The sequence below is a fragment of the Cyphomyrmex costatus genome, unplaced genomic scaffold (assembly GCF_001594065.2).
Source record: "Cyphomyrmex costatus isolate MS0001 unplaced genomic scaffold, Ccosl1.0 scaffold741, whole genome shotgun sequence".
Classification (NCBI taxonomy): domain Eukaryota; kingdom Metazoa; phylum Arthropoda; class Insecta; order Hymenoptera; family Formicidae; genus Cyphomyrmex; species Cyphomyrmex costatus.
In genome coordinates, this window is record NW_017280313.1 from 112337 (window position 1) to 127304 (window position 14968).

At 39.6% G+C, this 14968-nt stretch overlaps 2 protein-coding genes across 3 annotated transcripts; one reads left to right on the top strand and one right to left on the bottom strand.

The window, feature by feature from the left end:
* Positions 1-2016, top strand: LOC108780799 (DNA polymerase delta small subunit). The gene is made up of 6 exons (XM_018548614.1): positions 1-217; positions 348-649; positions 713-923; positions 1000-1234; positions 1504-1796; positions 1879-2016. Exons 1-6 carry the CDS (start codon positions 1-3, stop codon positions 1995-1997), a joined length of 1377 nt encoding a protein of 458 aa, XP_018404116.1. The 3' UTR covers positions 1998-2016.
* Positions 2017-3489: 1473 nt separating this feature from the next.
* On the bottom strand, positions 3490-14968 carry nsl1 (non-specific lethal 1). Of its 2 annotated transcripts, none has more exons than XM_018548624.1 (12): positions 14279-14968; positions 11001-11307; positions 8724-10596; positions 7157-7659; positions 6117-6308; positions 5771-6002; positions 5414-5521; positions 5208-5283; positions 4927-5086; positions 4520-4740; positions 4303-4437; positions 3490-3826 (listed from the first exon to the last, which is right to left on the bottom strand). In XM_018548624.1, the coding sequence occupies exons 3-12, from the start codon at positions 10349-10351 to the stop codon at positions 3680-3682; spliced, it is 3402 nt and encodes a 1133-aa protein (XP_018404126.1). In that variant the 5' UTR covers positions 10352-10596; positions 11001-11307; positions 14279-14968; the 3' UTR covers positions 3490-3679. The 2 variants fall into 2 exon arrangements, with proteins under 2 accessions (XP_018404126.1, XP_018404127.1); XM_018548625.1 differs by lacking the exon at positions 14279-14968 and adding an exon at positions 13798-13844.

The following is a 14968-nucleotide window of genomic DNA, read 5'->3' on the forward strand; positions in this document are numbered from 1 at the left end:
ATGGTACACAAAACTGAAGAATCTATTGGAAATCTACCTTCAAGACTGGAAAATGGAAAACCACAGGAATTTAAAAGACAGGACGTACAGTATGAAGACTTGTCGAGTGATTTTGATAGTAAATCGATCGACTTCTCCAAGCAATTTTGTAGCATATATGCAGTGAGATTGGCAGAGTTGAGAGAGGCATTGATACCACGAGTTGTTGCAAAATGGGGTGAGCTTTATACAGTGTTAGTTTTAACAAAATTCTACTTTATTAAAAATTAAGATTTTTATACACAAATACTTTGTGATTTTTATTATAAAATCAAGTTAAAAATCTTATCTTTTTTTTTTTTTTCCAGGGGATGTTCGGATAATAAAGTTAGCAGAATTGGAGGATTTTGAAGGAAAAGAATGCGTGATAATTGGTACACTCTATAAACACCAAAAGTGCAAGCCATCGATATTACATGAATTAAGCGAAGATCATCAACTCACATTGTCTGAACCAAAATTAAACTATTGCTCAGATAAGGATCAACTTTTCTTGGAAGATGAGATGCTGCGCATCAAATTAGTGATTGAAGATGCACATTTAAAGAATTATGTTACAGGCGTTGTATGTGCCATTTTAGGCCACAAGGACAAGAATGGCAGTTTCGAGGTATATAAATGGATTGAAATTAAAATTATACACACATACACATATATATGATATTTTATTCAGATCAAAGAATGGTGTTTTCCTGGTTGCGTGCCTAGAAGTTCACTTGCACAGCCAAAGTCCAAAGGAAAACTGGTATTCTTATCTGGACTCGACTTGGCAAATACTTCAATGAAATTATCGTTGAGTCTTTTAACTGAATGGATATGTGGGATGGCAGGAGAAGCAGCGGCACAAGAAGATGCCACTGATATTGTTCGAGTTATTATTGCTGGTACATCGGAAATTTAAAATGTCTTTAAAATAATTGTGTTCATTTTCACACTTTAGTATTACTGGATCCTACGTAGGTAACTCGGTCAAAACTGTTACCAAGACGAATACTTTAATGGGACACGCCGAAGGAAAGGCACAGGACGCCGCTATAACGAAAGAAGTTGCTAGGGCAACGACACTCGCAGATTCATTTCTCTATGAAATAGCAAAATGTTGTTGCATTATTGTAATGCCAGGTCAGCACGACCCCACTAACGCAATGTTGCCACAGAGACCTCTTCATCCATGCATACTACCACAAACGTCTAGGTATTATACAAATATATGTGTGTATCGATTGCGATTCTTTAGAGTCACTTGAAAACTTTTTGTCTCTATTTTTGCATAACAAAGAAATATATGATTTTCAAAGTTGCTTTTGCTAATTTCTTTACAAAAAGACTGGTAGCATTACAATGATTCGAAATCGATATACATGAATAATTCATTATTTATAAATTTTTATGGATTTATTAGACTTTCCGTTCTAAATTCAAGTATAAATACAGTTCTGATAGAAACAATACGGTATCTTTTAGATTTCAAAGCTTTAAAGGTGCGACTAATCCATGGACCGGCAAAATCGCTAAACGTATAATAATGGGCAGCAGCGGACAACCTATTGAAGATATCATGAGAGCAACCGGTGAGACAGATATCTCTCCTTTAGATTGGTTGGAAAAAACGCTGCTTTGGAAGCACATGTGCCCGACTGCACCAGACACATTACCAGTATATCCTTACTCTGTAAAAGATCCATTTATCATAAACTATTGTCCGGATATATACTTTGTAGGTAACACGGATAAATTTGAAACGAAATTGTGGACAGGTAAGAGATAAATGTTACATAAAAAAATTAATATTTCCTCATATATTTGCAATATTATTTAAAATCCATTTAACACTTGTAGGTGAAGAAAATCAGGTGATTAGGCTAATATCTATTCCAAAGTTTTCTTCTACACAAATTGCAGTTATATTAGATATAGAAACTTTGGATACTGAATCTATTTCTTTTGGAACTGAATAAATGCATATATTTGAATAAATTCACGACTAATATAATTAGATAAAAATAGATAATCTAACGACTTTTTTATCGACAGATTATATCACTGCCGTTCTATATTTTTGTATATTTGTATACCATATTTTTGTTATAAAAAAAATTTGGAAATAAAAACAACACAATTGTTTATTTCAATAATTCTATATTTAATAGTAGATATTCTTCGGTTGTCTTATGCGTATGCAAGAAAAAGGATTCTTAAAGTGAAACTTGAAAAGATGCAAAATTGGGTTAAACTGTCAAAATTTGTTTTATGCTGTTAATCGTATTGTTATAATGCTGAAGATAGATAAACAGTTTTTGAACATGGCCGGAGACACTACCGCGTCTCCTGATACATACATAAACAAATACTTGCATGAAAAATTTGCATGTTGTAAAAGAAAGAACAATTTCTGTTGTCACCTATTTTTATTTGCATCTCGTAAAAGTGATGTACAAAATTGAAACGCATGCGACTTTTAAGAATTCGTAGACATTTTGCCTGGTTATAAAACTTTTAATACGAAAGAAAATACATGTAGTATCACAGACTATTAGAAAATTGCGAAATCACAGTGACACAAGACTTTATTTATATGAACGCTTAAATTAACAAGTGAATGTATACTTCACAAATTATACCAATGATAAGAACATAACAGTCAAAATACAGAGCATCAGAATTTAGCTGATAACACATTTTTAGTATTAGTAGTCTACATCGAATTTCACACGCTATGTCAAGAATATCTTCTATGATACATGAATTTACAATTTCTCTTTTATCATTTTATTTTTATGACGTTATCCTTACCTGTGTGTATAATGTAATAGTAATATCTTAAGACACAACCTGGTCATATATGTGAAAATTAAAACAGGATTATCTTAATTCTAAAAAAAAATCCATGCTTAAAGAAACTGATTTTGACTGTTACATAAAATTACGTTTGCGAAATTAGGTGCAAAAATTACGTTACGGACAATGTACAAGGATTTAAATACAAGGTTTGATATAATAAAAAGTAAAATTATAACGTACATTAAGCATTTGTAATATGCATATTAACATTTCTTGTAGAGTATGTCACACAGACTGCGATATATTCTCTCTCACAAAATAGAAAAAGCATGTATATATTGGAAGGTACATAGTGCTACAGAACAATTCAATTGGCACTTTTGTTTAAAGTGAAGAGCTCCGATCGCAAACATAAATATAGTTTTATACAAAATTTGTCATGAGATTCCACTTCTTTCAGAGAATTAATACTAGGTACTTACTATTTGTATAACAGAGCAGGAAAATTAATAATGCATATCCTAAACATAATATAACGCTAAAGTTCTAATGCTTTGGCCAAAATAACAATACTTAAAAAAAGTAATAATAATTAATTAAGGTTTTTCCATTAATTTAAGCAGAGAGAATGAAGTTATAAAATTTATATTTATAATACACTTTACAGGTTCCATAATTAACTTAAGGTGCAATGTTACATGACCGATAGGTATATATAACAATTGACAGGTAGCTTCTGCATATATATATATCTATATCTGTATGCGCGCGCGCGCGCTTGTGTATGTGTGTGTGTGTGTGTGTATATATATACACAGAGTAACGACGTAGACATACTGTACTGATTAAGTTTTATATCCTATCTTTTAGCTGTCGGACGTATTCTCTCCTTTTCAGTGTCTCTATCGTCAGCTACCGTCCATTCGGGATCATTGGGATCCTCACCGTCTATATCACAACAAGCCGATTCGGTTGAATCCGATTCGGGAGAATCCATTTCAGCTTCCTAGAAACGTAGAAATACGAATAGTTAAATACAACCGTCGTCATCGATAAATACTTATTAGCTAAACTGGTCGCTTTGCGAAAAAATTCTATTTAAGGTTGCAAGCTCTTATATGGCAGCTGCAAAAACCAAGGAGCAAACTAGAGTTGTGTAAAAGATTCTATAACGTATAGAAAGTAATGGTCGCGTTAATTTATATACATAAAACGCGATATTTTTTCATCATTAAACATTTGCTAATTGCATGTGTCTATGTGTATGTGAGATGAAAAATAAAATTAATCACGTTATAGAAATATGAAGCGTCAAGTGGTACTGCTTACCGGAAATAGCCTCGAGAGGAGCCATGAAAGTTGGCTCAAAGTGTATATTAATAGTCAGTAAGTACACTAGCACTCACATACATTTTATATAATTAAATTTTCTCACTTAGATACTCGATGCAAGAGATATTAGTACAAATACAATGTACGTACATCATCGCCCTTGTCTTCATCGCGGGAGCATAAAGATGTTGACGGAGCTTGCCAATGTCCGTCCGGCATCACTTCCAACATCTTGTCATAAGCTTCTTCAGATAATGGGAATACTCTTGGTTCATACGGCAATATCTGTACGAAAATTTTAAGAATATTATGATATCACGTGATATTTATTTAAACGATACGAGATATCATTACCGCGTGTACTTACCTCGTTATCATCTTCGGTAAATGCGGTCGCGGTATCATCTTTCCCAAGTCTTAAAGAGGGCATAGTACGACGTCGCAATGAATTTTGTAAAGCAGACGATCGGTGCGAATCTAAACCCGATGATTCTGTGTCCTGCACCTGAGACGGAGTGGCAGGTGGAGATGTGATTGGAGACGTCACGTCTCCACCAAAGTCACTGCTCGCGTGCGGCGACATAGGATCTAAAAGAGAATTTTTTTTTTCTCCCATAAAGATGCAATTTTATCGATTTATTGTTAGATAGTTGTGCTGCGAGAAGACAACTATTTAAAAAAATATCTTGAAGAAAAAGGCTAGTATAATTAAAATAATCAACAGCTTGTAGTAACGGCAAGATAAAAATTCATGACAAACGCGGGGTAACATACCTGGCGTGTTCGCACCGCTGTCTGCTCTGCTATCGATGCGACGATTGTGACGAATACGCGTTTGGTTTGGCGTGTTGAGGTATGTCATGAAACGTTTGTATTCTTCACGTTCGCTACGCTCATGCCTCAGGGCGATCGTTTCGTCCGACATGTCTTCGAACTGTCAGTCATACGATCATTGAATTAACAGTTACAAAAGAGGAAATAATACGTTATTTTATCTTTTTTTTTACCGCGTTGCTTTTTATCGCATATAAGCGATTACCTTATTATCTACTTACGTCACTATCCTGATCAGGCCTGTGCATCACACCATTCCTCACATCCATTTTCGTGGGTTCATCACACAATCTCCATCTTTAATGATATTTAAAAAATGCTTTAATGATACAATAATAATGTTAAATTAAATTAAATTAGTTTATAAATTGAAATAACCGTGAATTATAAATAAATACATATATATATATATATATATATCTCTTACTTTGGTGTTAATATCTCCTTATATTGTAACTTTTCAGGTCTAGTTGAAGCAGCGACACTATAAGGGATGACTATATTGTCGATGTCGTACGAGTTTTGTCGCAAACGCCTGAAAAATATATATATATATATCACAAATGAGTCATAGGCAGTTCATAAAACGATATTTTAGTACTGTGTTGAATTGACAAGAGCGATAGCGACTGGTGATTTCATGAATATGAAACGTAATCGTCCTCCATTTTATATTCTCAAGTAGATACTAGCATTATGGAAAACTTCGCGTGCGGGATCGATATAGTGATCTCGTTAATGGAAGAGCAATCGATGCATAAACGATGCATCAAACAACGCTTACCCATGTGAATTGGAACTTTTCTCTTTAACAACGTTTTTCTCCGTCGAGGCAGTAACGTGTTGCAATGGAGAAGGCACTGGGGATGAGTGTTTGCTGGAACTTGAAAGCGCGCTAACGTCGTCGTCATCCTCAGTCGGCAACTTTGATACTTTTTTCTTATTCAATCCAGGCACGCTTCTCTCGTGACTGAGTCTATTTCTCTTTTCATTTTTCAACATTTTTCTCTTAATCCCTGTTACAAGAGGTATACGTTATTTCACACCAGAGAAAAAGCAACGGGAGTGACTCACTCTTTTAATAAGTAAGAACGATAGATTGTACAAAATGACATCCTCGTAATACGTACGTGCTGTAAGAATAGTCGAGGATGATTTCTTTAATCGCGCGGTATACTTCGTTCTATTAGGAAGTTTCTTATTTCTTCGTTCGTTGCTGTCTTTATCTTTCACTCGGGTAACTCGCAAATTGCCTCTCAACATTTTCTGTTGCCATTCCACTGATTTCATAATAGCTTCTAAATGTGTTCCATGTACAATTTCTACAATGAACAAAAGATATGATAGATACAATTAGAGAGTTTTCTCGTTATTATTCAACAATTTTGCGCTATTTAAAATTTATTTAAAAAAAAAAACTTAAAAAACTACAAGGAAGACTAAAGATACAAACAGAAGAAATAAAGAATAATGATTTCAACTTATCAGAAATCAGATATACTGAAATATTTCTGAATATTATCGTAAGGCCCTGTTTTCAATCAATCTTCTTATAATCTAACTGACTGTTAACTCGTAGTAGTGCCAATGGACAGTTCAATGCATCGCATTTTCTCCTCTCTCTCTCTCTCTCTCTCTCTCTCTCTTTCTCTTTTAAGACAACTGTTAGCTACTACGAGTTAACCGTCAGTTAGCTTAACCGAAAATTGGTGAAAGAGACTCTTAACAAATTGCAAATGTGTACAATGCACAAACTAGGTTTTGGTTTTTTCTCTATACTCCAGGATTGAACTTCTTCGTATAGTCCATTTTTTATCTTTTTCCCGCCAATATAAAAAGAAAACAGACTAAAGATGAACTATGCAGCAAATTTAATCTTGGAGTATAGAAAAAAACAAGCCTCTAGATCAGGCCTGTCTAAATTTAACTCCGAAGCCAAAACACAAGATTTCGGAGACTGTAAAGTGTTGACAAACGTCAGAAATCTTGTTCATATTGACTTTTTTTTACACCGATGGCTTTGCCTTTGGTTCCGGAGCTAAAATTGAACAGATCTGCTCTAGATTGTATACACATATTACCGTTTATCCTTATCAACTATAAAACAAAAATATAGGTATTGAATGAAACAAGAACAATGGAATTTTTTTACATTTGCAAATAAACATACCATCAGAGAATGACAACACCGGATGAAAATTGGAATCAACAAGTGCTACACGTTCCTGTACAGAAAGCTGTTCAATTGGTTCTTGTGGCTGCATTGGATCTAGCCTTCCTGTACATAAAGCACATGCAGGCAATACATGATCACAATTGCATCTCACTGTTGACGCCTTAGCTGCACGCTTTGAAACTTCGTGTAGCCTGTCGACTTGTAAAAGCTTTCGCTTTCTATAAAAATTCCATACAAATGGACGCGTCCTACTAGCTGGTAATTCGCCCTCGGACGAATTGCATCGTCCAGTGGAACCTGGTAGAGCGCCACTGTATCCATTAACGGTTTCTGCATTTTCAAGAACGACCAGGCCTTTCGCGGCCCTAACCTGCCGTTGCAGATCGTTATGCTGTCTAATTTTGTATTCTAAATCTGATATCTGTGCCTGTAGCCAGATCCACCGTGATGCTACACCTGCACGATCCTGTGCATATCTCCATGCTGCTCTTTTCGATCTGTGCAAATAATGTAACAATACGATTGGCCTACTGATTTGTAAAATTAAACATCATACGTTGTGTGTAACAACAAACCAGTGTGTAGCCTATTATCGTAAAAACTAGACAAAATGTCGTGACCTTAAGAAGCGTTGTGGACTCGACAAATTTCACAATAAATTATTTTCGTCTTACCCCATCTTGTTTTACAAAATTACTTTACTCGAATATAATATGATACAGACAAAACACGCGTTAAATCGGAATGCCAGACGTCAAAATATTAGAACGCATTTTCGAAATAAAATATTTCATAAATAAACAAACAATATAAAGAATCCAGAACCGAGCCAAAAAACAGATTTCGGTCCGTTTTCTTGCAATGATAAACATATCACACATATATGTATAAATAAAAAAATTTCGAAATTTTTTTAAAGACTAAACTAAGGAAATTATCGCTTGTTTTTATATCAAGACATAACTCATATGAAAATTAGAAAGCTTTAAGAAGCCTATGTAAAAATCATTTAGACCATTTAAAACAATAAAGTTATTCTACTACGATTTAATGATAAAAATTGAATAAACATTAAATAATTAAAACAATAATATTACATTAAATTATGTAATATGAAATAAATGTTGTAATATTGAATCAACAATATCACACAATACAATAAATCAAATATTGTAGATTAAATTACCTATACATAACAAAACTTTACTGTGAATTACTCTGATAATTAGATAGAATTCAATTATTTACAATAATCTATAATTGTTCATAATATCATGTGATATATACAATAAAAAGTGCAATTTTTCAAAGTAACAATATATAGAAATATTTTAAGTACTTTTTATCTATTTGAGTTAAATATCATAAATAACAAATTTCTTTTTATATATTCTTTCTCTCCATAAAGCTCCATAATTTTGAAGTATAATATATTTCTTAAAAAAGTACAAAATAAATATTAATAAATTGCACAAAATTGATAAAAGCAGAATGTGTAAATGCATTTGTGCTTAATGTAAAATTAATATTAATATTAAATCTTTTGTTAAACGTAACTTACATGGACAGACGTTGCTGTTGTGTATTGTTAAATGTCTGCATTTCATCGCAACTTTCTCCACCACTGCTGGATGCTGTACAGTCCGAATCTAAATTAGATTCCAAAATATGCAATTGCGTGGACAAAGATCCAGCCATATTTTCCACTTCTTCACCATTTAGTTTAACCTGAGGAGTACCAAACACTGGCTGACGATTACCGTTACTGCCAGATGTACCACCACCCACGTTATCACGTGACCCTCCACCAAAGTACCGACACACTCTTTGACGATTCACACTATTACTCTGAGCAACACACATTTTCTCAATTTTCTGCAGAAACGAATGTAAACTACCGCCAATCTCGGGAAAGTTTCTTACATTGGATTTCGAACCAATATGAACCAATTCTTGTAGAAGGTATTTTTTTACTCCGTGATGGGCCAATTCGAGAACGCCAGTATTCTCTTCCGCCACGTGTCTGCCGATTATTCTCATCTGAAGTTTCCTCAGTCTTCTCATTAAAAATGCGCATCTCCTCTCATTCTCGAATTGTTTCTGTGCCACAATGTCCTGTTGCGATCTCAAATTGTTGGACTTTTGCTGGTCCACCGTGTCCACTGCGATATTCATATTATCGTTACAAAGACTCATTACGTCGACGTCGTTAAGTAAATCCCGTTCGAAGGAGGCGAATCCCTCCTCCTCGGGCATAGCAAACATTTCCACGCTGTCGACAGCGCCTTGAACTGGCTCACCACCGTCCGTAGAAATGTTCTCGGTACTCCCCGCACCCTCAATCGAATTGATGACCTGTAAAATTTCCTCGACGTTGTGCCCGATATCAGCGACATTCCCCATGTTGCACTGCTCGGCCGTGATATCGGTGCCGAAGGCCATGATCTGATCGACGTCCAGATTCTTATTGTCTTCCGTTTCGGTCTCATTAGCCACCAGGGGCAAGTCCACGCTCGATTTCAAGAAACCCATGTTGTTCGTTTGATCACCCATAGATGGGTCGTTCATTATAATGTCGATAATCTCCTTCCTCCCGGCGTCCGGCAGCGTGACCGGCCGCTCAAAGTCCTCCTCCTCTTCTTCTTCTTCTTCTTCTTCTTCTTCTTCTTCTTCTTCTTCTTCTTCTTCTTCCTCCTCCTCCTCCTCCTCCTCCTCCTCCGCCGCCTCCGCCGCCGCCGCCGCCGGCGCCACCGCCTGCTGTTGCAAACAACACGCCGCACCGTTCCTCGATCCGATCAGGTCGGACGCGTTCGTAAACGCGGATAGCGAGTCGAGGTTGTTTGCGTACTTGGAGTTAATGACATCGCGTATGAGGTCCTTCGAGATACCATGCAAGCACTGCTCGTCGATCTTCGACGGTTGCACGTTCGCCGGCACCACAAACTTGGACAGAATCTCACGGTTTTGGCACACCTGCGTGGCCTGCTCAGGGGACAGAAAGCCGCTGGCGGCTGGTAGGGTAGGGAGCAAGTTTTCAGGCTTTTGAGGACCACCTTCCGTCAGAGCAGGGGCCATCACTGCCACTGACGCTGCCAGTGCCGCGGCCTCCACATCCAGAGGCTCCCACGACGTGCCACAAAGTGCGCGTCCGCCGCTCCTGCACTTCCCGTGCGCCGCGCTCACTCCCATTCATCCATTACTACGGCTCTGTCCTGCGCCTCCCTTACGCGCCCCGTCCGTCGCCCTGTGTTGACTATGTATGTGTGTGTGTGTTCGACTTGACTCTTTGTCCTAACTGTTTCCTCTTTATTTCAATTAACTGTTTATCATTGGCCTGCCATCATCCGCGGCCACGTAATTACGTTGTTTCCACTGTTTCTCCCATGTTATCGATCATGAATTTCCATGGTTTATCACAAGATGACAACGATTTCCTGCAAAAATCGAAATATTGCATCATACCTCGTCACGAGTTTTATTGCAGAAATTTTAAAAAGTAAACAATTGAAACAACAAGAGTTATATGCATGAGAATTTGAAAAATAAATTGCTCAGAATATGAAAGAATAATACTATTACTTTCAACTTTTTACAAACAAGTTTTATCCTATCGTTCGATATGGAAGAATTCTTAAAAAGCTTAATTGTGCCAAGCCCTTTAATCGCACGTTCGCGAACGGGGTTATCTATGCGTTACGCAAAATTACATAACATTTTTTAAGCTACATAGATAACTGCCGTTGGAGCAGTGCCGCGAGACGAACGTGCGCACACACTCGCAATAGATTTCGTTTCGAAGGAAGCAGGGCGAAATTATAGAGAACGCAATCCAACTCACTTCGTTTCCACGTTTGAGGAGCATACTTGACGTCTTCTTAAACGTCTTCCCAAAGTATCCTTTTACAACGTAAACGAAAACGTCTCTCAGCAACGATGATGACAATGCTAACGACAACGTTATTTTCTCTTGTATAGTCGTTGCAATTCAGTTTCAGGGCGACAAAGTCGGACTTTGCGCCCGCGTGCAATAATTCGCGCAGCAGTCTCTCTCTCTCTCCGAGTTGACGACGTGGCGCTATTAAAATATTTCCGAGCGCGTCGAGATAGAAACTGTCCTGTGCCGTGTACCACTCTTCTTCCGCATCCTGGAAAAGAGAGAAAAGAAAAGTAGGTAACCATGAGCCGCCAGACGCCCTACGCTACGCTCGTGAAAGACGCGCGCGCTCGCTTCTGCAGCGAAAGCTGCAAACCACGATCATTAGCTTAATTCCAGGGAAGCATCTTACGAGTGATGGTCGAGTCCATCGGCGCGAATGATGCGTCTTGAACGCGGACGAGACTTTCGTTTAGCGCGCAAATCCGCTCATTCCGTTTCAAAATATGTTTCTTTTCAATTTGAAAAATCTCTACGTGCCGCCGCTTTTCGAGTCTGCAAAGATAGTGCGAATCTCGAGAGTTGAACGGTACGTTAAGTGCAATTGGAATAGATTCCCAAGCTGTTCAACAGATGAGTCACGCTTAACAACGCGTTACGACATTTAATTTTCAGATGGTTTTATCTTATCAGATTTTTATTAACTTACACGCAGACTGAAAAACTGTACAATTTTTATATCTGTGCGAGACACTTGATACTCTCTAACGTCTTTCGCTGGGTGTGCGAACGGTGTTTAAAAATAATAGACGTGTCTTTTATTTCGCTACACTCAAACTTGACTTCTCATTTTTGCTACAAAAATCATTTGACTACATTAATTGTTCATTTCTATCAATAAAGTTTAATTTTAATTTTCATTCAACCGATCTCTTTTTAGTTGTAAGAATTAAAAACAGATGAAGAAGAAGCAAATTGAATTGATATTAATTAAAGTTAATTGATATAAACGGAGACAAATTAATTTAACTTAATTTCTTTCACTGGAAAATGTATAAATTTAATTCAAATATCTTACGTATATCGTTTATTACAAAAAACATTAATTTAATTAATGTAGTGAAATAAACAATTTTTCTTCTCATTTTTCAAGCATATACCTGATTCATCTTGAGCATAAAAACGTTTACTAGTTTAGCTATAAAAAACAGACCTCTCGAAAGAAATCGTGAAACGAAAATCGATCGATCATCGATCGCAATTTACCTTCTCCTCTCATTCGACTCTGCCGAAGATGAGATTTCGATTGTACGCAATAAAATTCGAACCTGCACAGTGCGTCTGACGACGTTGCTATAGTTACAATGTTTGCGGTATTTTAGCGTGGATAATATTGCGCAATAAACATAACCGGATCGTCATGAATCTTGCGGGTATATGAAGCTTAGGCGACTCTGGTCGAGAAATAAAACGAAATCGACAAATACGGGGAGCGATACGGGGCGTGAAGAACAATTGATAGTAGACGACACGGAGACACCCATCGAGGCGTCCTCCGATACATACAAATGACTCACACGATCTCCCGCTGCTGATAATAGAGGAGAAACAACAAATCTCAATCGATACGATGAGATAGCGTAAATCCTGACGATACGTTTACGATTAATATACATACAAGTAGTTTTCTTTTTTTCTCGTCTCATTAATTGTTTCGAGAAACACACGCTCCGAGTTGATAGAGCCAGCTGATCTACGATCGTGTCGCTTATCAATCAATTTTCTCTCTCTCTCTCCTTATTTTCCCCCTGCCGCTCCCTCTTATCAAAGTGTTTCGCTATCAACGTGGAGCTTTGGCGCAGGCGTCCTCTTCCGATCACGCAAAGCGAATGTTGTTAAACTCGAGCTTTTTAAAAAACGAATGGCGCTTCCCTCCTCTGGGGGAAGGTTTCTCGCGAACGGAATGAAACAAGATGAAACGAGCACGAACTTGGACGCGTGCAATCGCACCGGAAGTAGCCCGATATTTCACCACGACGGGAGTAATCGGGCGTATTGTCACGGCTGCGGCCAAGTGCGAGACAAAGGCAAACGAACACGAACTCCGGTGAGAGGAAAAAAGAGAAAGAAAGATGGCAACCACGGGAATCGAGAGCGGATGAAATCCCGATAGGAAAAAGGATTCGTTGGGAAAGAGGGGAGGGGGGAGAGAGAGAGAGAGAGAGAGAGAGAGAGGAAGACTTCGACCGAGAGCGCCGGCAGAAAGACGGGCGAAGGAAAGGGAGGAGGCACCAGAGGGGAAGGGAGTCCGAGGGTTGCGAATCTCTTCCTTCGCTCACGGGGCGACACGCGCCTTCTGGCGCAACGTGTTGTAATTTCATCATCACGCGCGCACTCAGGTAAATTAAAGCAGCGGCACACGGTCTGACGCATTACCACGTGATACCCTCGCGGCGAATTAATGAAAAAGAATGGACGGCGAGAACGAGAGGAGTCGTCGTCGTCGTCGTCGTCTATTGCATAACGTGTCACGTCGTGCCGCACATTTTTTCAAACGTGCCGCAAGACGTTCCGCTCGAAACACGCGGTGGTCGGGAGCCGGCTTACGCTTCGGTCGCAATGACAAACGGCAGTCACGAGAGAGACCGGCTCCATCTGACGAGAAGGAATTTCTGTCGAGGAGCATTTAATCTCGTAGCAGCGCCACGAGATACTCTCTTTCGCACGCGAAAGGACGCTATCCGGAATCGGCCACTATTACCTCCACCTACTCCCCGTCGTATAACCACGCAGCGCGCTCCCGCGTCGGTTCACGCGTCGTCGACGGCGAGAGAGTATCGAGAGCACGTTTTATTCCGTGTCGAGAGGAACAGAACAACACACCCGCGAACACGCAGGCGGGGTGACCGCGATTTTCCACCTCCTCGTCGTTTCGAAGACGCCTAGCCGCGTATACGAGAACACGCCCGCCCGCGCGTCGTTTGTGTAAAAACGAGCGGCTTCCTTCGTTCGTGATGCCGCCACCGAGACGATCGGTCGTCTTGCAACGTACAATGGCGGAGCAAAAAACAGGCCTCGAAGGTAGTAGTCGCTTCCCTCGGATTCACGGGTTACAACTCTCTCTCTCTCTTTCTCCCCCTCCTCTCGTTCAACTCACACACGCACACACATACCATCTCTCTTTCTTTCTTACGCTATCCTCGCGCGCGCGCGCACACTCGCTCGCTCTCTCTCTCTCTCACCTCTTCGTGGCTGGGCTCAGCATGCTCTCGTGGGATAGCGCCGCAGGCTTTAGCGAGGAAACGCTGCCTGGGCTTCGGCCCTGGCGGGCCACTCTCGCGCGCAACACCACCTCGTGCACGGTGTCGCCGGTATACAAGCACCGATCTCGGACTGCACGTTCGTCACACCCAGAAACGCACACGATAATCCCGTCGTTCGCGCTCGGCTGCTCTCGTCCACCGCCGATCTCCGTTTGCGAGGCGACGCGCGCGCGTTCTCTTCTCTCTCTCTCTCTCTCTCTCTTGCGTTCCCCACGTCGGTATCTCTCTCTCTCTCTCTCTCACTCGCTCTCTTCTTCTTCTCACGTAACTGTCGTCACGGTACGTCGTATGTGCTGCACCGCGGCCATCCGCAGCGCGGGGACTAGCACTGCTTCTTCCTTTCTTCCACGCGCAAAAGAAGCACACCCGAAACACGCACGCACGCACGCACGCACGATATCGTGAAACGCCTCGCGCACGATGGCGAGGCGATTGTCGTGTTGAAAGCACGCGCGATCGGACGACACAATCGGGCTGTAATCCTCGAGGACGCTCTACGGAAAGTCGTACTCGGCAATGCTCTTCAACGCGACGCGAGCTATTTATCAATAATATATATAGAAGATTCGACCAACTTCGTTCACCACCATATCACCATGATGCCGTCGC

Excerpts from the sequence above, each read along its gene's own strand:
- LOC108780799 (XM_018548614.1), top strand. The coding sequence starts at position 1 with ATGGTACACAAAACTGAAGAATCTATTGGAAATCTACCTTCAAGACTG. Across the intron at positions 1,235-1,503 it reads ATACTACCACAAACGTCTAG|ATTTCAAAGCTTTAAAGGTG; the intron begins GTATTATACAAA and ends GGTATCTTTTAG. Across the intron at positions 1,797-1,878 it reads TGAAACGAAATTGTGGACAG|GTGAAGAAAATCAGGTGATT; the intron begins GTAAGAGATAAA and ends TAACACTTGTAG.
- nsl1 (XM_018548624.1), bottom strand. The coding sequence starts at position 10,351 with ATGGGAGTGAGCGCGGCGCACGGGAAGTGCAGGAGCGGCGGACGCGCA. Across the intron at positions 5,284-5,413 it reads AAGGAGATATTAACACCAAA|ATGGAGATTGTGTGATGAAC; the intron begins GTAAGAGATATA and ends ATATCATTAAAG. Across the intron at positions 5,087-5,207 it reads GGCCTGATCAGGATAGTGAC|TTCGAAGACATGTCGGACGA; the intron begins GTAAGTAGATAA and ends TATGACTGACAG.